Source organism: Marmota monax, unplaced genomic scaffold, assembly GCF_021218885.2.
Source record: "Marmota monax isolate L192 unplaced genomic scaffold, Marmota_monax_Labrador192_F-V1.1 WCK01_AAM20220418_F8-fsc00017, whole genome shotgun sequence".
In the NCBI taxonomy this organism is placed as follows: domain Eukaryota; kingdom Metazoa; phylum Chordata; class Mammalia; order Rodentia; family Sciuridae; genus Marmota; species Marmota monax.
In genome coordinates, this window is record NW_026695241.1 from 3,656,481 (window position 1) to 3,680,592 (window position 24,112).

At 37.3% G+C, this 24,112-nt stretch overlaps 1 protein-coding gene across 12 annotated transcripts in view; it reads right to left on the reverse strand.

The window, feature by feature from the left end:
* Unc79 (unc-79 homolog, NALCN channel complex subunit) overlaps nt 1-24,112 on the reverse strand; it is a 267,146-nt gene that overhangs the window by 51,454 nt on the left and 191,580 nt on the right. For all 12 annotated transcript variants that reach the window (XM_058577735.1, XM_058577733.1, XM_058577730.1 and 9 more), the window contains 8 exons: nt 20,937-21,039; nt 18,834-18,974; nt 15,795-15,833; nt 10,492-10,604; nt 10,319-10,404; nt 9,411-9,584; nt 7,048-7,116; nt 4,038-4,148 (listed from right to left, as the gene is read on the reverse strand). In XM_058577735.1, the coding sequence (XP_058433718.1) occupies nt 4,038-4,148; nt 7,048-7,116; nt 9,411-9,584; nt 10,319-10,404; nt 10,492-10,604; nt 15,795-15,833; nt 18,834-18,974; nt 20,937-21,039 (836 nt within the window). The remainder of the gene's footprint in view (nt 1-4,037; nt 4,149-7,047; nt 7,117-9,410; nt 9,585-10,318; nt 10,405-10,491; nt 10,605-15,794; nt 15,834-18,833; nt 18,975-20,936; nt 21,040-24,112) is intronic.

The following is a 24,112-nucleotide window of genomic DNA, read 5'->3' on the forward strand; positions in this document are numbered from 1 at the left end:
TGTGTGTGTGGCGGGGTGCTCTCCCAGCTGCTTTAGGATTTAACCAGGGAGTCCCAAATCTCTACACCTCCCTCAATACTCAATAAAATTTATATATGTAAGTTGTGCATAGTGCCTCTATAGATGTGGAGGCTTTATTCAAACCACTTCTGAACATTTACATGAAGAGATGGTTTAGTTATGGATTTACAATTTAATTGCACTATGATGGAAAACTTGGTCTCCTTGAAACCTACTCTCCAATATGTTTTATGACCCTGAGTTGGATCCCCAATTCCACGAAAACAACCCCCTGCCCCAAAGCAAAATAGTCTGTTACCTATTCTATGTTTTAAAAATTTTTAAATTTAAAAAATATTGTTTTCAACTCGTGGATTCAAAACTCTTTACATGTCCATTGGATCCAATTTACTCACTGTGTCATTCAAATCAACTCTGGACATTTGTTTCTTATCTGCTTGATCATTCAGTTCTGAATTCTAAAATCTCAAACTATGTGAATTTGTCAATTCCTCTTTATAATCCTAATTTTTGTTTTAGTATATTTTGAGGCTGTTATTAGCTTTACAGAGTTTTACACATTTTCACATCTTATCACATTTTCCTGAAGAATTGTTCCTTTAGTCAATATATGGTGACTTCATAATGTTTTTAACTTAAAGTCAGATTACTGACTTTAGCTTTCTTTTCATTAGTATTTACCTAGTGTATTTTTTTTACTCTTTATCTTTCAAACATTCTGAGTGTCATTAGATGAGTCTTTCATAAAAAAAAAACCATATAGGTCTATTTTTATAATGCAATCTGACAATCCCTACTGATTCTAGCAAACATATTTATTGTGATTAAATATTTGGAATTTATTTTTATCTTCTTAATTTCTTATTATAACTTGTTCTGTGATTCTCTTTTGTCTTGAGTGAGTTTTATATCTAATTTATCTTCTATTTGTATGGAACTAACACATTATGTTTCAGAGTTTATACTTAAAACATTTACATATATTCCTTTCTTTTTTCCTTTTTGTTTTTGCACTGGGAATTGAACCCAGGGGTATTTTAAACTGAACTACATCCACAGTGCTTTTTAATCTTTTATTTTGAGACAAATTGCCAAGACTGTCTTGGACTTGTGATCCTCCTGCTTCAATCTCCAGAGTTGCTGGGATTAGGGATATGCACCAGCACACCTTGCTATATGTATTCTTAAGAATTTAAAGTTATTTATCATCTCTGCCCTTCTTGTGAACAATACACAGGATGCTTGGGCTCCTATTCCCAACTACAAACATTGCTTATGCGCATGTACATGCACATGCGCGCACACACACACACTTCTTATAAGCTCTCATATCCAGCATTTTCATGTCGTTTTTGTTTTTATAGTTATCTGGTTAATATTATTATTATTATTGCTGCTTTATATTTTCAATGATCACTTGCATTTCTACACTTCACCAACTTCTTTGGTAAACTGCCTTCATACATTTTACTTTTTCCATTTTAGTTCAATTTTCTTCTTACTGTAATATATCTCATGGGTATTGTTTCCATAAATTCTACCAGAACATTTCTTATCTTCCTGATGGCATATTTACATATTCTTTACTCCAGGAGGATATTGTAGCTGGTAGAGAACTTAAGGAGAACAGTTCTTTTTTTACCATTTGGAACACATTTTTCCATTGTCTTTGGGCTTCCATTGTGCTATTATAAAGTTTGTTGTCAGTCTATCTTTAGTGTCTTTTCTCTTGGTTGCTGTTAAAATAGTTTCTTTGTCTTGGTTTTTCTGTCAAATTATACCTATTCATATAAATTATGACATAAGCAGGTAACACTTCAGTTTATTTGTAATCATTTTAGGGCTCCTTGTGCTTCCTGAATCAGAAAATTAATGATTTCTATTAACGTTGCAATTGATAAAATGCCTATTTTGCATTTTTGAAACACTTATTAGATATATGTTAGAACTTCTCTTTATATCCTTCATCTTTTTATTGCACTTTGTTACATTGTATGTGATTTCTTCAGGTCTAGTTTCCATTGCACTAATTCTCTCTTTAGCTATGTTTAATTCAATGTTTATACTGTCAATGATCACTTAGATTCCACACTTGGAATGTGATTTTTTCTCATGTGAGTGACTGATTTTCATTTCTAAACTTTCTATTTTATTCTAATCAGTCTGTTTTGTGATGACTATATTTCTTCCTGCATTTTTTCTTATCTTTTATATACTTGGCTTAAAGCATGATTTTATAATCTTTGTCTTGTTTTCATATTGGTCATTCTTGGAGGAGACAACTTGCTATTTATTGACTTTGTTAATCTAGCTTGTAGTAGGTTATTTCTTCAATTTAGAGAGAGTTAATTTTAAGTTCTGAGCTCATGTTTTTGCCCTTTTCATTCTTATAAAATTAACTAAACATTTTAAGTCATGTTTATTACATTTTTATCAGAATTCTGTATTCTAAGTGGGATAGTTTCCAGGTTATCTGGACTGCCATGTTGCCGGAAAAGGAAGTCTCCTAAGCTCTTGCTTTTCCATGCGTTTTCTTTTAATTATGTAAGTAGATACTGCTGTTTTAAAACTGTTTCTTATAGTTTCTCATTATCTTTGAAGAAAGTAGGACACTCTTGATTAATACTATCTATAAATAACAATCATGTTATGTTGGAGAAATGAGGAAGGATAGATGACAACAGGTAGTGAAATGTCACTAAAATTATGATGGATTATGAAGGTATATAATGTATAATAGCATTCAAAATCACAAATATCTCAAATTTGTAATGCTGGGAAGTCAATACTTATAGTAATCAATACTTATGTGCCCATCACATGACATACAAACTCATTGTGAGTCTTCCTCCCTAAAACAGGTAGAATTTAAATAAATTAAACATAAAGACAATTAAGAATTAGAATGAATTCTAAAAATAAAACATCTTTTTGTTGTAGTTGTACTTTTTTAAAGTGAAATAAAGGGGGAGAGTTATTTTTTTAAGAAAAATTTAAAGGAATTTAAAAATGCTGATTCTCTTAATAGAAAATATATTGCTCCAGGCAGGGTAATAAATAGTTTATAATCAGGCCAAAGAGAAGATTATCATGAATATTTAATGTGGCAGAATGGACACAAGTTGGTAAGAAAGAAGACAAGGGCGTTTGAAATAGAATGAAAGCCTTGTTATAAAATTAGGTTTTTATGAAGAAAATAAAGGGTTCATAGTCTTGGTGACATGAATAAAGGGGCATTCTGAGTGTTTAAGCAGAAACAACAGAAACAGAGACCCCATTGAAAAGACATTTGGAAAATTTGGAGATCAAGAGGGTAATATTCGCACACTGTCCTAAGAACAGAAATGCTCCAAGTTTTCCTGGCCTTCTGCTTTTCCATCGGGACAGCATGTGCCGGTTCCAATAAGGCTGCTGTACCAACTGGGCAAGCGGTATTCTTCCACTTTCTCAGCTGTGGGGAGGGGGGTGCTAAAGATAATTCAATAGAGGAACCATGATCAGGACAAGATGACAAAAGATGAGATTTGAATCTCAGAGGCCATGAACCCAGAACTGGGAGAAAGACAAATGATGAGCCTTAAGGTGCTTCACAGGCTTCTACAGATGACCAGCTGGTGGTGTTCCCCTCTGGGTATAAAAATGATAGGTAGTGATGCCTCACCCACTGACCTTGGGATGGTGACCTTGAAACGGACCTTAAAAGATCATTAAGACAGTTAATATCCCTCACTGAAAGTACCCCTGGAAGTTTGCTGGCAGCTGGAAGTTTGCTGGGGCCCCTTCGGCTGTGGCTCTCAACATCCACAACACTCGATTCTCCAAATGTGTATATTTTAGAAATATTTGTGTATATTGTTTTCTAAAGTGTTTTCTTCCCATACTATTTATCAGACTTTAGAAGAACTATTAATTTTTAAGGTATTCAAGCAAGTAAATAATAGGGATTTGACACTGATTAGAAAGACTATATTTCTGCCAGTTTCCAGTTTCACAGGAGCACACACACGCAACCTTACCTTACTGAAAGCTCGGTAACATAAGCCACACAGTTCCACCAGGTAGGCCAGAGTGAAGACAGCATTCTGAATTACAAAGCTGAGCAGTTTTGAAAATGGTTCCAACAAACTCTGCAATGAGATTGGGGCCAAATAAAATGTCTGTCTGTTTCCTTCATAAAGAAAACCATTAAAGTATCATTATATTTTAATGGAATTATTCTTTTTTATTTAAAATCATTGCCAGGTGGCCACTGTAGCAACCCTGGTGGTCTAATTAAAGTATAACTACACCTTTAACCAGTGACTCAAAGAGCATGATTTTATTGTTCAAAAACTTCATTTTTCCACATGGCATCATTTACAAACCATCTGACTACCACTCTACCACCCTGTTCACCCTAAGAAATCCAGCCCCAGCGAGGTCTGCTTTAGGATTTTCCACTCTATTCTCAGAACCTCTAAGTATCTGGTTCTTCAGCTTCAGATCCTCCAGAAGCCTGTCTCCGCAGTTCACTAGTGCAAACCACTCTGTCATATAAGAACCCAAGTATAATTACCTTGGATAGAAACCCTTCCTCAGCTTCCTGCCAAGGAAGACTTTGTTCATTTGGTTTCTTCATCTGAATCCCATCCACAAAGGGCCAGTTCTAATTTCGTAGTACACTTTATTAAGTTCTTTAGGAACATTTTCTGAGCACCTACTGAGTGTTAGGCAGAGCTCATTGCTTTCATACAGTTTATCACATTCAAATTTTTTAACTATCCTAGGAAACAGCATGTTAGTTAATGACACAGCTCTAGAATCTGATTTAAGTGTGTTCACACTAGATCTGATGACATTAAATAAGCAATCTAACCTGTCTGAGACTTAGTTTTCTCCTTCTCTAAAAGTGGAAAAATAATAGATTACACACATTAGGGTTGTTGTGAGAATTACGGGAGATAATGTATGCAAAGAACTTGGCAACAGTAAGCTCTCCATTGATGCTAGCTAGCTACAATCTTCATTATGAACCCTCTGAAGCTTTAGTATCACTCTGTGTTCACAGCAGAATCAGTTAAGTACACAACTAACTTCCCTAAGGCCATACAGCTATGGAATGGGATTCAACTCCAAATTCCAGGGCAATTTTCCAGAGGTTTAACTGCTCTGCAGAGAAGTCAGGGTTTTAACTAGACTCCCAAAGACTTCCATGCCATGATTTTCACTACTTCTCAACCACTGTAGTCCGGAGTGTCTGGATTATAAAAGTAATACATGTTTAATGTAAAACACAGGATATGTAGGAAAGTACTCATGAAGAAATAAAAGTCATGCATACTACTACTTCACGTTTTTTTGTTATATTTCCCTTCATCATTGTTTCCCAGTTTAGTTAGCTGAATTTTCACATAAGATCAAATATGTTTATAATATAATATTTTTATTAGCTTAATAACATTAAGAATTTCTAGTGCCACTTAATTCTTATAACCCATTCATTTTAATAGCCACAAAGTCAAATTTTCTATAAGAAATACCCTAATAAATATATTTCAGCATAAAAATTTTATTATCATTTTCTTCCTTAGAATAGATTCCTAGAAAAGGAAAAACTAAATCAACGATATGTGCATTTTTGAGGTTTTTTTTCTTCCTTATTGATACAAAACTGAATAAAAAAAAAAACAAAAAAACTGAATTCCCTACATCTTAGTTGCTCCTGAACATAAGAATTGTCTTTCATTTATTTGTACTCCCCAGAGAAACTATTGTGTTTTCCAAGTAGGGAATCCTACACTTTTTGGAACAGTGCTGTTGGTTCAGCATTTTTTGTTCAAATGCTACTGATTTGAAACTCTGACACAGAGGGTGGGGATAGGAATACCTCTCAAGTTGACACATAAGCACTCTCATTGGTCAAAAAGAGAAACTCCAATTCAAAGTTATAAAGAAAATTGCTCTTAGCAAAACCAGCATGGTGATGGAACAACAGAAAAATAGGACCCAAAGAACCTATGTTGAAGTTTCAAATATTCTAGGAACCAGCTGTGTGACCTTAGCTAAGACACTTCAACTCTCTGAGCCTGTTTCTGTATCTATAAATGAGTAGATCGAACCAAATGATCTCTTTGCAACTTTCCAGCATAAACTTTCTAGCTTTGTCTATAAAAGCACAGTCTAGGTAAACAGTTGCAGAAAACATGCACTATTGGTATATTAAGTAGTAATTACAAACTATTGCAAATCAAACTATATCACCACTGAATATAATGCAATTCACAATGGTAACAGGGATACAGAATGAGATACAGTACTGGAGTCCATGAAGCTCATGGACTCCCTGGGGAGGCTTTGAGACTATCAAGTGCTAACACAGCTCAGTCACGTGCTGTGGGAGCTGATACAGGACACAGATGTTACTAATAATATGAGCATTTTAAAAAATTTAAATGGGACCTTGAAGAATGAGTTCATCTCACTGAAGAGTTCAAAGAATTTCAGGAAAGAAAAAGGTCTAAGCAAAGGCAAAAAGGGTATGAAATGAAATAAGACTACATGGAACACACTGAGCCTGCGGCCTGACACTTGGTAAGAGTTCAACAAATGGCGTTGTTGCCTTGAGGAGGATAACGATGCTGACTCACAGAGCACAGGCGGCAGTGGTGGACAATCAAGCAGAGAATAAGCTGGAAAGTAGGCTGGTGAGTAATGAGGTAACTTTTGTGTGCCATGTTAAGGATTTCCGACACTATCCTGAAAGAAATCAAGCACTGTCCAAGATTTTTAAGGAAGGAACCAACATGATGCGCTGTTCAGAAGGATCACCTCATTAGTCTATGGAGGAGGGGTTGGTAGGCGTAGCCTAGGCCTCGGGAACCTACTACACATGGTGACCTTATGTTGTATTAGCCAATGACCTGGTGTGAGGAAAGGAACGGACGCTGGATATCAGGACTGTGTCTTCTGTATTGCTATGCACCTGTCTTTATAGGTAAAAAAATGACCAAAAAAAGAACTGGCTATATTTTTCTGAAGCATACATACCCTTGTGGCATTGGTAGAGGGTATCTTCAAGAGGCATATCATAATTCTCAAACTGGAATCTAAAGAACACTGTGAATAAACATGAAGAAAGAATTCAGTTCCTTTAACATATCTTTTGTACATCGTATTTCTTATATTTATTTTTGTAAAAAGAAAAATCTGAAATATAACTACCTCTGTTCAGTTTCCCATGCCATATATTCATGTTGAAAACAATTATTTTAGGTTAAAATATTTTAATGAAACAATTAAAATAAGTAAATAATTAAACACAGCTTCTAAACTATTTTTCAAAGACACAGCTCTAGAATTTAATCATACAGAAAGTTGCACAGAGAATCAGATAGCCGGCTGGATGAATGGACACGCAGGTGGACAAGAGGACTTTACATAAATCCAGTTCTAAAGAGATAACACTAATTTGTAAACGGCCATGTTAGAAATAGAACAAAATCAAACTTATTTAAGAATGATTAGTCCAAATAAGAAATAGTTTCACCTTCACTTTCTCTGCCATGAAAAGACATGAAAAAAGTCTGAGGGAAAGTATTAAAATTTTTATAAGGGAAAAATTAGACTTTCAAATTTATTAGAGTTCCATTTTGGCAAAACTTCACATCAAAATGTACTTTTCAAATTGAGTTTACTGGGACTTGGGGGAAATGTTACAGCAAGAATAAACAACGAGCGGGGCATGGTGACCCACGCCTGCAATCCCAGTAGCTGTGGAGGCTGACGCAGGAGGATCACAAGTTCAAAGCCAGCCTCAGCAACTTACTGAGACCCTGTCTTAAAATAAAAAATAAAAGGGCTGGGGATGTGGTTCAGCAGTTAAGCAACCCTAGGTTCAATCCCTGGTACCAAAAAAGAGAATAAAGGACAATATTGTTTAACATTCTGAACACATCACAATAGCAGGCTACAGGTCAATTTCTGCAGCTGTGTATTTTAATCTCTTTAAGATACTGTAAATTAAGCCAGTGATTCTTCAGGTGGAATCCCAGGACCAGCAGCATGCCCATTACCTGAAAACTTGTTTGGCTGTCAATCCCCTGGCCCCACCCCTACTGAATCAGAACTCTCAAATCAGTCCCAGTGATCTGTATGTTAGGGACACTGATGCACACTGGAGGTTGAGACCCACTTTTCTAAACTGGTGAAACCATGTGTTTTTCAAAGGCTTATAATTTCCTCGGAGATGAAAAAAAAAACAGAAGCAGTGCCCAGATCTGACCCAGCAGGGGAAATTCTTACATAAATACTGAAAGCATCTCACAAGTACTTTCTAAAGGAACTGCTGGCCTGTTTAATGTGCTCAATACCCATCACGGTTGATGTGAAATTTACTTAATTTAAACCAGGGGCTGAAAACTGGCTGCTCATGAGGCCCTCCCAGTGATTTAAAAATCAGGAAATGTCATCCTAGAAAAGATGGGAAAATCCACAACATGACACCTCATTTCTCATATAACTACTGGGGTAGCAGTTGACCCCAGCAGAAGGACTGGTACATTACAATTTTTAAGAGTCTGGTCCCAATTCTTATTATTATCTTAGATCATTCCACTTTAGTCATTAACCTTGTAGGCAGGGTCCCTACGGGCAGAGCTGATTATCACAAACTAGGCATTTCAGTAATTTATAGCTGGCAATACTTCCAACTGATCAGTGTTCATGTTAAATATTTTGACTATCACATCTGCACCTGGTCATTCGAATTTGTCATACCTGCTGCACTCTTCTTAGAGTATGTGGCTTATTAGCAATAAATGACCCTGAATAACTCTGGTCTAAAGGAGATTCTATGTGGCTGAGTTAAAACGCATATCCTTGATTTGTTTATGCATTATGTACAGTAGTTATATACAGACATACTTTCAAAGTACTAATCCTCCTTGCTTGGCTACTCCAGATTTGTGGGTAAACAAGGATCACAGAATGAGAGAAGTAAAGATCCTTCCTGTGTATCCCTGTTTTGCAAAGAAATGTCAAACTCAAAGCACACAGAAAAAGTTAAGGGTCCCTGACTCATCATCCTTACAGACCCTATTAGCAGTCTGCCAATTTAGTAACAATGCAGGTGGCTGATCTCTACAAAATTTTACATTCGTATAATACTCATTTCAGAAGTGGAGTTGTTAACATGTTACTTCACTTGTCAGATCAAGAAGCGATTCATTTGATTTCAAGTTAATTAAATCGTGCACAAAAAACAACCCAGATAATAATCTTCACTCTGCAGTGGACAGATTCCTTCTAGCCCTTTGGGATTTATCAAATCACTCAAGACTTTGCTTCTTGTGTTGCTCTCTAGAGATAAATGGTCAAAAGATAATTCACAGTGAAATCTGGAATCAGCTTACCTTCAGAGGTAAAACACAAGGCAGCTTGGCAAAAAATGTCTGAAACTGGTTGCTGATTGTGGTCCAGAGGCTACTAGGAGAATCCATGGGCAAAGCTTCCATGAAAGTAGCAATGTTTTCCAAACAGCGTATCATAGCACCCCCTGCTGGTAAATTCTTTTTGTTATTTAGACCCTAAAAACAAAAGCATAGGCAATCAACTGCTGAAACAGCATGGGAATTCAGACAGCTATTTGTTGAAGATCAGTTTTAAAATCACATATTCATGCTATATACATGCCTTGAGTGCCTACCATATGAGGCAATCATTGCAATAAGCAGGAGAAATGTAAAGAAAAATAGACACGTTCAGACAAACTCCAAGGAGTTGGGATCTTTTGATTGAGAGGTGAAATGTGAGCAACAAATAAGAAATATCTTCTTAGGAGCTATCATTGATGTAGTTAGGTGCTAAAAGGACAAAAAAAATGTTGCTGGCTGGAAAGAATTCTCCAGAACAAAGACTAAAACTTAAAAATTAAGGAGCAGGAGCTTCCCTTCTAGCAATGGCTGAATGACCAGGCCTCGGAGCAGAGGCTTGAACCTGAGTCTTGCGATACAACACTGCTCTGTGAATAAGCACATAGCGGATCTTGGAATCCAAATCTCGCCATACAGTAATGCTCTACCCACCATTCATTTTGAAAATTCAGAGCAGGATAGTTTTGTGGAGGTGAGTTTTCAATCCTGGGGTTCACCACTTAGTTGGAAGTCTAGAAGTTTTAAATGAATAGAAATACACACAAAATCTAAATTTAATTTTCAAGTTAAATGACTTTGGATTTCTCCCGCTGGAGTACTCAATGGAGTGACTCAAATAGGGCATGCAATTTCATCTGGGGCCCAGGGTGTCATTAAAGCAAACCTACCTCCAAGAGCTGGCTGAGAGCAGCAATAGAGCTCAGCTCATTGAAGTCCATGAGAGATGTGGCTAAGGTCCGCAAAAAAGTCCCATCTGCAAAGTGAACAATCAGCTTTAGTAGAGATCGGGTTTCAGAGACTCAGCAAGTCTGTTGTGTCCAGACCTCAGCGGGGGAATTACCTTTGATGGTGCTCTGGAACAGCTGCGGGAAGATGCCATTTGGGGCCAGTTGATGGAAGATGCAGCGCAGGAACTGCTTGGCCACCCCTGCTGCATTGCCAGGAACCATCATGCTGCGTTCCAGCAGGGAGAGAAGATGCAAGAGACCATGGGCCAAGAGTCTATTTATTTATTTTTTTTTTTAAGCATTTACACAACAATCTTATGTAAAACCTGTCATTTCCATCAGTGAAATAAAATAGTCTAGTCAAACCTAATCCCTGTTAACAATTTTTTTTTTTTAGAAAAAGAAAACCATAAGGGCTGGGAGTCTTGCTTGGCTCAGTGGTAGAGCACTTGCCTGGCATGTGTGAGACTCTGGGTTCAATCATCAGCACTGCATATAAATAAGTAAAAGATCCATTGACAACTAAAAATAATATTTAAAAAAAAGAAAGAAAGAGAAAATCATGAAATTCCAGAGTGATCCCTGGCTTGCTGTAGGCCTCCTAAAGTATGTATGAGGGTTCCCAGGACCAGTGGGGAAAGGTGACCTGCAAAGGCCTCATGTCTAGAGAATGGCAGAGTTAGGGCAAGAACCTTGGATGAGAACTATCAGCAAGATCCTCCCAAGAAAGTGTAATTGGCTAAGCAAGAGCTGTTCTTAGGGAAAATGCAGTGAGGGAGAGGTTCTTCCCGGCTGGGAGACTGGGGAGTCTTCCTGGGGCACCCAAGCTGGCACCTGTGGAAAGGATAGGACTTTGACAGGTGCATTTCCTCCACCCACTGTTCACTTCTGCATGTCAAAAAGGGGAACCAAGAGATCTTCATGTGGCCCTGCCCCTTAGACCAAGGGACCAGAAGGGAGACTTCCTGAGGTGGTTAGTAAGTTACCAGAAGGAAGAAAGAAGAAATCAAACCACTCAGGTAGGTGAAGGGTGAAAAGTTCTGCTTACCTAATTATAATAGGTATAATTATACCTCATTATGCAAGCCCACCCTGAAATGCTGGTTCAAACTTTTAAGCCAGAAATGTTCTTCAGGAAAAAAAAAACCCAAATGTATAATAACTTTAAGAAAATAGAGAAGAGAAGAAGGGAGCCTTTTCCACTTTGTTTTATGGGACTGCCATGACCCTAAAGCTAAAATCAGATAAAGTCATTATCAAAAGAAAGAAAGAAATGAAACTAAAAAGGAAACCAAAAAGAAATGGTAAGAGATAAAACAGACTTATACTTCTCATGGACACTGAATCCAACTATAGATTAAAAGAATGACAACATCATGACCAAGTAGGGTTTATCTAAGGAATATAGGAATGGTTTAATAATAAAAAATCAGTCAGTGTAATTAAATAAATTAAAAAGGACAAAACCTTTTGATTATTTCAATAGATACAAAAAATACAATTTACCAAAGTTAACACACATTCATGATTTTAAAAACTCAATAAACTGGAAATGGGCGAAGATCCTCAATTTGCTGAAGGGCATCTGTGAAAAACCTATAGCTAACGTAACTAGCAGTGAGATACTGAATATTTTCCCTGTATGGTAGGAAACAAAGCAAAATGTCCACTCACACATTTCTATTACTTGTGGTTCTAGCCATTGTAGTAAGGTAATAAAAAGAAATAAAAGCAAGATCAAAAAGGAAGTAGTAAAACTATCACTGCTGATATGCTGTTTTTCCATGCAAAATCAAATCCTAAGGAATCTACGAAGCAGCATCTGGAACTAATAAATGAATTTAGCTGGGCTATACTTAATATATAATAAACAATTTATATTTATATACCAGCAACAAAATGTTGAAAATAAAATTTTTCATAATTCCATTTACATTAGCATTAAAAAACAAAATTCTTGAGAATAAATTTAACAAAAGATATACACAAAATCTACCTGAAAACTAAAAAACACTGCTTAGAGAATGTAAAGATCTAATGAAATGGAGATACATTATCATGTTCATGAATTGAATATTTCAATGTCATTTATGTCATTTATATAAAATTGATTTATACTTTTAATATAATCCCAGAAGGCTTTTTTGATAAAAAAATAATGAGAAGCATTAAAAATTTATATGGAAATGTAAAGACTCTAGATATCCAAACCAATCTTGAAAAAGATAAGTTAAAGTTGGAGGCCTCATACTGCCTGATTCAAGACTTACTACACAGCTACTATAATCAAGTGTGGGTATTAGCTTAAGGGTCAACACATAGAACATACACAAAATACATATAATAGACCTGCCCTTATATGGTATTTTGAGTTTAACAGACATTGTAGGGATCCATTGAGTTTTTTACATTTTTAATGATGCTGAAATAACTATATCCACCCTGGATAAAAAGAATGCCCTAGCCCTAATTCACACAATACATAAAAATTAATTTGAGATGGATCATATAAATGCTAAACATAAACACTAAAACCATAAAGTTTTAGAAGGAAACATTGGGGAATATCTGCATGACTTGGAAGGAGACAAAATGTTCTTAGACAAATAACAGGAAGCAACAATTGTAATTTTTTAAAAAGTTTTAATAAATTAGAATTCATCTGGATTAAATATTCCTCAGCAAATAATACCATTAAGAAAAGGAATAGATAAGTCCAAGACTGGGTGAATATGTTCTTCAAATATTTAATAAAGGACTGTATTCAGAATATGTAAAGAATTCCTACAACTCTGGATAAAGACAACAATTCAATTAAAAAGATGCAAAAGATTTGAGCAGACATTTCACAAAAGAATATATCAAAGGATGGAATTTAAAACTACAATGAGATACCCACTAAACACCCACCTGAGTGGTTAAAATTTTAAGTCAACAACACTAAATATGGCAAAGATGTGGAACAATCCCAAGTCTCATACATTGATGATGGGAATATAACATGGTTACTATTTTATACATAACAGAAATGTTACAACAATCTCTATATAAGCATCTTTATGTAAGAGAAGTGCTGGTGATTTCTTATGACATTAAACATACTCCTATCCTGTGAGACATGAATCCATCCCCAAGAGAAAATGCAAACATTTTTTACAAAAAGGCTTGTATAAGAATATTCATAGCAGTTCTATTTATAATTGCCCCAAACCAGAAATAACCCAAAGTCTTTCAACAGAAAGTGAATAAACAAACTATAGGACACTATTCAGCTCTGGAAAAGAAACAAACTACAGATATAAGCAACAACATGGATAAATCTCAAGACACTGTTGAGTAAAGCAGTCAGACACAAAAGAGCATATGTGGTTTAATTCCATTACATGAAGCCCTACGATAGACAAAACTAATCCATGGTAGAAGAACATCACAATAGTGTCGGCCTCTCTGGAGGCGGACATTGGCTTTAAGCATTTTCACTCCCCATTACTAGTGGGATTATTGTGTTGTAGCTGCTGCACACACAGAATGCAGGCAGATCAGGGTGAGAAAGGCAGTTATGCAGGTTTGTGACTTGTCTTTTGGGAAGGATACCCAAGAGAAAAATAATACCCAGTCTTTCATATCTTGTGACTAACATAACTTCAGGTGGTTAGCATTTAGTGGGTGATAGCCACTCATGGTGCTGGCTCTCACCTAGGCCCTCCACCTCAGTAAGTGGCACATCCCTCCACCAGTTGTTCATACCAAAGCCTGGGTGTCATTCTTGCCTCCTCTCTACCTCTGCACCAAACATCCAATCTATCAGAAAATTCTGTTGGCTCTATGATATTTCCTTTATCTAGAGTACTTCTAAAGTATTTCCTGAATTATCCTTAATGTGACAACTCCTCACCACCTGAGAGCAAGTCACCATCCTCCTCTACTTGCTCCACTGAAATGGTTTCTAAACTGACTTCCCTGCTTCCACTCACTCCCGTGACTTGTTTTAAATCATATAAGCCAGAGTGATCTTTTATTTTTCTTCTTTTTAATTCTTCCTTTTTAAAATTTTTAATTTTAGCTAAGATACACTGGCACACACCTGAAATCCCAGAGGCTTGGGAGGCTGATGCAGGAGGATCATGATTTCAAAGCCAGCCTCAGCCACTTAGTAAGGCCCTAAGCAACTTAGGGAGTCCTTGTCTCAAAATGAAAAATAAAAAGGGCTGGGGATGGGGCTCAGTGGTTAAATGCCTCTGAGTTCAATCCCTGGAATAATAATAATAATAATAATAATAATAATAATAATAATAATTTCCTTTCTAATAAGAACACAACATAAGACTTATCCTCTTAAATTTTTAAGTGTGCAACACATTATTGTTGAGTCTAGATACAGTGTTGTAGAGCTCCTTAACTGACATTTATGCCTGCTGATTGATTCCCTACTTCCCCTTCCCTAGACCACCAACATCATTCCACTCTGAGTCTAGGAATTTGACCAGAGAGTGATCCTTTCAAAGCACAAGATCAAGTATGTGCTCCAATGGCTCCCTGTTTTATTCAGCGACAGCTCAACTTCTTAAGTAACCTATGGGGCTTTACCTGGCCTGGCTCCCACTACCTGGTCCATCCCATCTGCCATCCTTTCTATGCTCATTTCAGCCACATTATTAGTTCATCCCCTAAATGCACCAGGCATTGTCCTAACTTAACACATCTGCCCTGGCTGCTGGTTCCATAAAGCACCGCATGGATTGCTCTTACTCTGCTCAGGCTTGGCTTAATTATCTCTTCTGCAGAGAGGTTATCCTTGAGCACTGTATCTAAAATGACCATTTCCAGTCCCTCTCTAGCACCTACACTTTAATTGATTTTCATAGCACTTTGCACTAAATGATATTAAACCACATTATCAATTTACTTGTTGATTGATTTCCTTATTCCTCTTCAACTTGAATGTAGGTTCCATGAGAGCCAGGATTGGGTATGCTTTTCACCATTGTTTTCTCAACATCACTAGATAACCCCATAAACACTTGTTGGAAGAATTGATGTAAGTTTCTCTATACTTTTTTATTCATAACACTTAGTATGTTTTAAAATTACAAATTTGTGTGAATATTTCATTCATGTTTACCTCCCCAACAGAGCACAAAACCCCACCGAGGGTAGGAATCCAGTTAGTTTTGCCCCTAATTAAAGCCTAAGTATCGAGCACAGGGTAGGCTTAAAAGTATTCTTTTACTAAAACGAGTGAATTAATGAATGATAAACAAAGGCATGAACTCAAATCAAACAACTAGTGCTTTCTGGAATTGTGACTGGAACCAACAATAACCCTTTCTTGGAATAAGATCATGTCTTAGAAACAGGATGAACATGCACAGGAAACAAAAAGAAAGTGAGATCCGGGCCCATTGTAGGATCTTACCTTTCTGCTTGGTTAGAAAAGGTAGTGCTGGATGCCAATCTAGGAAACAAAGTAAACAGAGTCACACAAATTTCTTAGCTATTCATGATCAAATGCTGTAGTATTGAGGTGGACCTGTTGTGGTTCAGAAACAGGGGGACTTGTGTAACGCCTTTTGACCAGGGACAGAGGGCCCACTCAGAGGTCAGTGTCCCAGCCCCAAAAACCTGCCGTCTGCATTAAATCAGATATTTCCATAGAGTGACACATAGTCAAAATCAGTTTGCTGTCACTGGCCAACCTACAAAATGGCTTCCACTGCCAAGTCAGGACCATAGAAACCAGGACAATACTTGCCCAACTCATTCCCATGTTAACTCAAATTCATCAGTCTACAACCTCTGAAACCTGTCTACAAACAAATCACAAATTGTAAAAACCACTATGAGTTAGTAAAATAGATAACAGGTATTTGTCAGCTACCTGTTGAATAAAAACAATGAGAAAACTGTTGTATTGAGAACAGAAATATGTTAGGTTAAATAATCGATATATAACATAATTTTGGAAGGTATAATTATATGGTTCTGTATAAATGAATATCCCATATGTCATCATATACAAAGAGAATGTACTACATTGGTAGATTTAGAAAAATATATGTTAATCAGTAAAGCATTAAAGAAACAAATAGGGAGAGGGTCACAAATCAATTCACCTAAGGCTACAGAAGTGACCTGAGCCAAGAACCCATTTGGAGAGGAACAATGGCTCCCAGCTACCACTAACACCAGACAGGATTCCAGGCTGCTTTGGTTGTGGGTCCTCTCATTTTACAGTGAGTTGAAAGACATTTGCAAATAAACTGAATAGTAATTAAGGGTACAGGAAATGTGTATGTCTTAAAGAATGTACCTGAAAAAGGGGACAGGTAAAATTCAAGAGGCATCCAGGTAGAGAGCAAAATACAAACAAAATCTCATAGAGAAGTTCAACTAACAAATGAAAGGATTAGCTGAGTTTACAGAGTCTTAGAAAACCCTGGGAATGGTGCCTGTGCTCCTGACTGGCAGGGAGTAAAGGAAATGGTTGTAAATCCACATTGCCTCCTCCATTCTTTGCAGTGGAACTGAGGCATGTAATAAGGAAGCCCCTAATTAGGAAGTGGATGAATCTGTTCTCTTGGAAGCTTTGGCCATGAGGCTTAGGTTTCTAGAATCCTGACAGTTTGCATGAAATATTTTCCCTATTCCCCCTTAGTCTTCCAAAGAACAGATATATATATATATATATATATATATATATATATATATATATATATATATATATATATATATATATATAAAATATGCAAAAATGTGTCTGCTACCGTTTTTTCTTGCTTTTCTTCAAAGCTTATGTGTTTCCATCCTACTAATTGGCAATGCTTGAACATGGGTTATTCTAATTTATGTTAAAACAATAAAAACAATCCCCTCAATAACTTAGATCAACTGTTTCAAGAACATAATAACAGATCAAAACAATAATTCCATCTCCTCTGAAACTAAAAAGTATTGATAGTAGGAATTGTGACCATGCATTAATAACAACCCTCAATTCCATTAGTATTGCTGAAAGCTGATATAATGTTTATTCCACAATTATTAAGATCAGCCAAAATGAAGGGTTAAATGACATAGTTCATGTTTTCTCTTCTCCATATCCCCATGCTTATCACTTCCTCTGCATTCGGCCACTCTGAAGGTGAAGGTGGAATGGTTACACTTCACTTTATACTGTCTCTGCACATATGCTACAAAAAAAATCTGCAGAGAGGGAGATAACAGGGTCTTATACTTTGGGGGTCAAGTTTTTAATGTTTTTCTTGTTTACACTGAAATCAGTATTTCTTCATTTAAAAAAAGAGGTTTAATTTTAGCTCCATTAAGATTCATGCTCTTTCCTTCTCTCAAATGCCAGGAATTTTCAGAATTCAGTTCTTGTCCTACCCCAGTGAAATCTTTTCCTTCTATAGCACTTACACTCATATTACTCATCATAGCACTTAATCTATGTCCCACCTGTACCCCAGTGGCCATTCAACATAGCACTTAATCGATGCCCTGTCTATATGGCCACTCAATGTTTCTGCACAGAACTGTTCCTTCTAACAACTCAGCCATGAATCACTTGAAGGCAGGAGCTAGGCCTTAGTGCCTTTAGTCCAAAGCACCTACCACTATGTTAGCACAGCTTGGAAACTTAATTTTACTCAGTCCTCTATGTTATGTTTGTTACTGAATTAGAACTTTGTGCATATCCATGAAATACATCATCCATCTCCTATTGTCTTTCTACTAAAGGGAATTTTCTTTATATGAACACTCAAAATAGCTAAGCTTATTTTTCCCTCAGGCTGAAGGTCCTGTTCCCAAAAAATGTGTTTATCTTTCCTTTATCTGAGTCAGAAATGTGAAGCTGCTACATTTATTTACTTGCATTTATCCCCTCACATAATTAGGCCAAGTTGCATAGTTAAGTGAGGGTCCCTTGAGATTACAAAATACCTAGAGAATTCATCTCAAAATAAAAAGAGAGATAATAATAGTAATAATAATATTAGCTAATGAGGTGCTTAATATGAACTGATAGTTCTGAGCACTGTTACATATGTTAGCTCATGTAGTAAATACAAACAACAAACAGTACAAGAGCAGCTTCTTCTAGCTTCACTCTGACGTTGTAACTCATGAATCTACACAGCTGGGGAATTCAATACAAAATCAGTTCATTCTGTTTTTAAAACTAGTCTGAATTGGGCTGAAGTTGTGGCTCAGCGGTGGAGCGCTTGCCTCACATATGCAAGGCGCTGGGTCCAATCCTCAGCATCACATAAAAATAAATAAACAAAATAAAGGTATAGTGTCCATCTACAACTAAAAAAAAAAATTTAAAAACTAGTTTGAATTGATTCCACAGATATCTACAAGGTAAATGCATGCTTGCCTTTTGAACTGGTGGATTTTATCTCAAGATTTGTCTTGAGATAAACAACCAAACAACTCGAGCTGACCCTACCTTCCCACAGACTGCATGATGTCCAGCAACAGCGGGGCCGCCAGGTCGGGGCTTAAGTGAATGAATGTGGAGAGGACCACAATGGCCAGCCCGAGGGTTTCTTCATCATATTCTTCAAGAATGGCCCCACAGTCATGGCATCTGCAAGGAAAACGGAGGAATGCTTTCCTGAAAGCCAACCACTGTTTCAAGATACAACATACAACACACAGTCATTTCTCATGAGTCTTGGAAAAGCCCCCAAAAGGAGGTAGTGTCCCCACTGTAACAATAAGCGGGAGACCTAGGGCCACCACCACCACAGATGCAGAAAAAACAACACTTGGCAGAGGTGGTGGAAGTCCCTTTAATTACTGAAAATACTCTTCAAATTCACAAGCATCTGGAAAATGGGAGTTATTGAGCCCTGTTGGAATGAGCATCAGCTGAACTATCGGTGTGAAGCTTCTGTGAAAATATGGCTAGAGATTGTCAATGACTAGATAGTTTTCTCATTTTGTCAAAATGAAAAATGGCTAGGCATGAATAGAAGCTTTCAAACAATGTTCTATTTGTGGGTAAGAGATAGGGAACTTGAGTGAAGATAACAGTTTAGAAAGCCTGGGGGTCTCAATTGAGTCCCTTCTCTACCAGTCACTTAGATCAATTTTATGAATTTACTGAGCTTAATGTGTGAAAACACAAACAATGGTACCTGCTCTTAAGTAACTTACAACTTACTGTTCCTCATGCGTTCTAATGTGAGTTCCATTTAATTAAACTCAACCAAGGCAGCTTTATACAGTGGGAGGAAATAGCAAGGGTCCCAAACTATGATTGCTGTTGTGACCTTCTATTTGAAACCCTCCTAAATATAGGTAAAAATAAAACAAATAAGTAAATAAAAGTTTTCTTGCAAAATGGCTTTTATATAGCCTTCATATTTGTAACCAAAAAAGAAGAAAAACGAAGTAAATATGAAGCAACTAGGAAAAATTGGGACTTGGGAGGGGGAAGATGAGAAAGGAAAACATTACACTAGAGGAAGAGCCAAGAAGAGCCCTCCCAGGTAATACAAAGCTCCCCAGGTGGACATCCCAAGGCCACTTCAGCAAGGACTGTCAGATGGTTACTGGATGAGAGCTGAGGAATTAAGACTTGTAGGATTTCAAGTTTAGAGAGACCCCTTTGGACCAGGACCAGGTATGAGTATCCATGTAGCTGGAATTCTTGGTCCTGGCCCAAAGGGACCTCTCCAAACTTGAAATCCTGCAAGTATAACTCTATCATATTCACTGAGCAAGCATTTATGTGCCAGTCAATATACAGGGAACTTAGGGTATAAAATATAGAAGAAATGGTCCTGGTCCCTAAGGAATTCCCAATCTATTACAGAACATGTATGTGTTATTTAAGAAAACACATATAACATGCAATGTGGTAAGTGCCATGATAGAGATGCACCGGATGCAGAGGAGGCTGGAGAATGGCATGACTGATGCTGCCTGGTGGAATCAGGGAACTTACCTTCACCTGGATCTTCAAGCATGAGCAGTTCACAAAAGGGCACACAGGGAGGGCACAGCAGGGCACACAGGGAGGGCACAGCAGGGGGGCTCTGGAAAAGGGGAGGGGCTGGGAAAGGGGTCCTGGTGAGGAGTGGGAGGGCCGAACCTTCCCAAGCTGAAGGACCTTATCCAAGAAACCAAGACAACTGTGCTTGGGCCTAGAAGGGCTTTAGGGCTATTGGAGGTTGACGAGCTGAGAGCTGACACAATCAGTTTAAGAATAGATTCTGCTAGCAGGATGGAAAAAGAATGGAATATCATCCTTATTCCCAATCTAACAATTTGAGGTTTCTTATTGAGGGGTTTTATAGGTGTGAAATTATTACTAGGGATAATAAGTGAGTGACATTATTTAAATTTATTCAAATAAAAAAAGAACAATGCCTAAGCACAAAGAAAAGGTGTTCATAAGACAGCATTCCTAAATCACAAACACATACCAACACTTACAGTTACAGCCTTTTGAAGAACAAATTATGACTTAAAAGCAGAATTTGCTTCCTCTTATCCTTTCTCACAACTCTGATGACCAAACTCTAATTCTATGTGCACTCACTTGTCAGTCATCACCGTTGGCTGCTCGTCAGTGAATTCTTCAGGAGCAGGTACAAACATGCTCACTATGCTGGGTGCTGACAGCAGGCTGGATTTCGTGGCACCTGGGTAAGCAGCAAAGAGACAACCAGTAAATAAAGTTCAGCTCCTGGGATCAGGAAAGTCCCCACTCTGCTCTTACAGCCCTCCACAGATCACATTCAAAGGATTGCAGCCTGGACATCCAGCTGCATTGTGGAAAAGCTTCAATGGTATGATGAAGTCAAGAACTATTGTGATTTGTCTCTACTTCTATGATTTTAAGAACTGGATGTCTATGTCTCCCTTGCCTCTTGACTTTGAAAATATCTGAAAGCATTCAGATGTACCAACTAGGTACTAAAACAAAAATGACAAATCAAGAGGGAAATCTATTCCAGGGTACTCTTAAGTCAGTCACCCCCTCATTTGCCAGGCCTCAGTGGAAGCTGTCCATGTTATACGTCATTTCTAAAGGCACCATATATATCACTATTAAAGTGTTGCTAACGAGGGAAGAAAATAAGATCCCAGGGTATATATGAGGTAGAAATATCACTGCAAATTTTACTTTGGAAATTAATATCATAAGCTCCAAACCAAAAGACTATTTTTCAAATTGAAATATTTATGAGTGAAAATGCAAGTGTTTTTAAGATACCATTTAGTAACTCACTTGACTTTGGCCAATAGTATCATCATGTTTAAAACTTTGGGTTTCACTTTCTTCAAAGAAATCTGAGGCAGGACTCTTAGCAACATGCTCCAGTGATGAGCAAAGTTGGAGAATCAGGAGGGTATTCTCCATTAAGGAAGCCACAGTGTTGGAGAGGTTTTCCAGAACCATGCAAATGAAGCATCAAAAAAGATCCCAAAGCAGCAGTTTAGAATAATACCATGTTATACAAAGAATCCCTGAGACTGTGTTCTTCAAACAGGAAAGAAGGCAGAAGAAACCAATGACCGTTAAGAAATCCACTTCTCAAGGAACTTGGTACTGGAAAGAAATTCCATCTCTCCTTAAGCAGAAGAAAAACAATTCAGAGAATTGGTTTCTAAAGGAATCAAAATAAAATGTTTAGAAACCTAACCAAGTAGACAAGTGTTTCAATCTGAGAGGAAAAAAATGGGATAAAAGTGTTCAAAACAATTGAGTTACTTCCATATTATAGGCTACAAAAGGTACTTAAGAGAAGTGGAAGACCTGTAATCCCACAAGGCAAAGAAAAGTATCCAGAAACGTGTACTTCATGTCACTCCCTAAACTCCTAAGTGGGAATACAGATTTTACTACAATATTCATCAGCTGTCTCTGAGATAATGTTCTTTCCAAAATATACCTCAGAGTGTCATTAACAAAGATATCTGCTTCTAGAAGATGTTTCTTTGAGTGGAAGCAACTTTATTACAAGCATAACTATTAATTGATTAGTAAATCGAAGAAGCAAGAACTAGGCCAAGATAAAAGAAGACATACTTGATTATTAAACAGCATGGTAAACAGCATGAAGTTGCTTCAAGAAACCAAAACACAGAAAGTTTAAATATAATTCTTCACATTTCTTGAACTCTGAACCATATGCCAAAATGCCTGTGCTAAAAGCAGAAGAATTAAGCCCATAATGGTGACACATAATCCAGACCTACTACAAACATGAAAAAGTAATTCAACAAACAACTCTGTGTTAAGGCTGTGTCAGAGGATTATTGTCAATTTCTGTTACACTGTAATCACAAATAAAGTCAAGTAAAAAGAGGGACCCAGTCGTTTTTGTGTTTTCAAAACAGTCATCACCTAAGGAAGAGGTATTTTTGACAACAGCATTGTGAAGTTGTTGTTCATATGACAATACAGAATATATGATGCAACATTTACAGCAGTCATCTAGGAAGGCAGGTAGGTTGCAGTACTGGGCACTGGTCTCACAGGATAACACTAGCTGAATCCATGGATTTCTGAATCCTTCTGCTGATGTGGGAACAAAGAATGATGTACAAGGAGAAGATGGGAAATGCAAGAACAGAAGCTGGAGACCTTAACTCCCTTTTGCTATAGCTGAGTCACACCACAGCTAAGACTGCAGTGTTGTTCCCAGTTGCTGCCAACACTTCTGCCAACACTGACACTGCTGGCTCCCCTCCTGACTATCCAGAATGCCCTCTGTACAGAACTAGAAGCAGAAACAGAATGTTCTCAGAAACTTGAAGAAGGAGGGGACCTCCGCAGCCCAACTTCAAAGCTGGAGATGTTGATAAAAGTCTCTCTGAGAATCTTGGAGACAGGAGAAACCATGAAGTTGACTCTTCTGTTCACCATGAAAGAGAATGACTTTCCATCTTTGTTCCATTTTCCTCATTGCAATTTTGCTTCTACTGAATCATAAACAAGCACCAGAGATTTGTATGACCCACCTGGCTTCCACTCATAAAGGTGAGAAGAGTCTCACCTGATCTGATACAGGAGCTGAAGCTGCTACTCACTGCCAACAAGTGTTGAGGGAAACCAGAGATAAACATTTCCATCCTCCTTAGGAAACCCAGAAGAGTGGCATGGGCTAGAAAAACAGACCTACTTGATGTAAGGGACTAACTGTGAGATGGAATCACTATTCTTTTAAAAATTTTTTTGTAACCAATGATAGGTTAACTTCCTTCGAATTTTAAAAAGAACAAAGTAAGGATTAATTACCTTTGTAATTAAGATTTTGAAGTTGAATTTTGAAAATAAAAACTCTGATGCTGTTAGCATAGATTTATGCTTAGCTGGCTACCATCAACAACATAAAATCAAGTGTATGTTTTCAACATACCCCTCCAGCAGCTGAAAAGAAGCTATTTGCCTATGATCACAACATACTAGGGACAAGGTGATACAGAAAACTGACACACCTATTAGGAGGAATACCGAGGGGTCTAGGGCCTAGAAACAACAGAGAATAAGCAATAGGTGGATATTTTCAAATGTCAAGAAAACTGGTGGATACTAGGCTTTTATTGTGTGGCCTGAAGGGCTAGAAAGCCATGATAAGGAAGACCTTTCTTCTGGTCATGTTATAAGATGAACTGTCGTGCGTTCAGTCCCCGAAGGTGTTTTGCAGAGGCTGCATCACTTCATGGAGCTGCTGAAGAAAAGGTTTCAGCACCTGCTCCTGTTGGGTG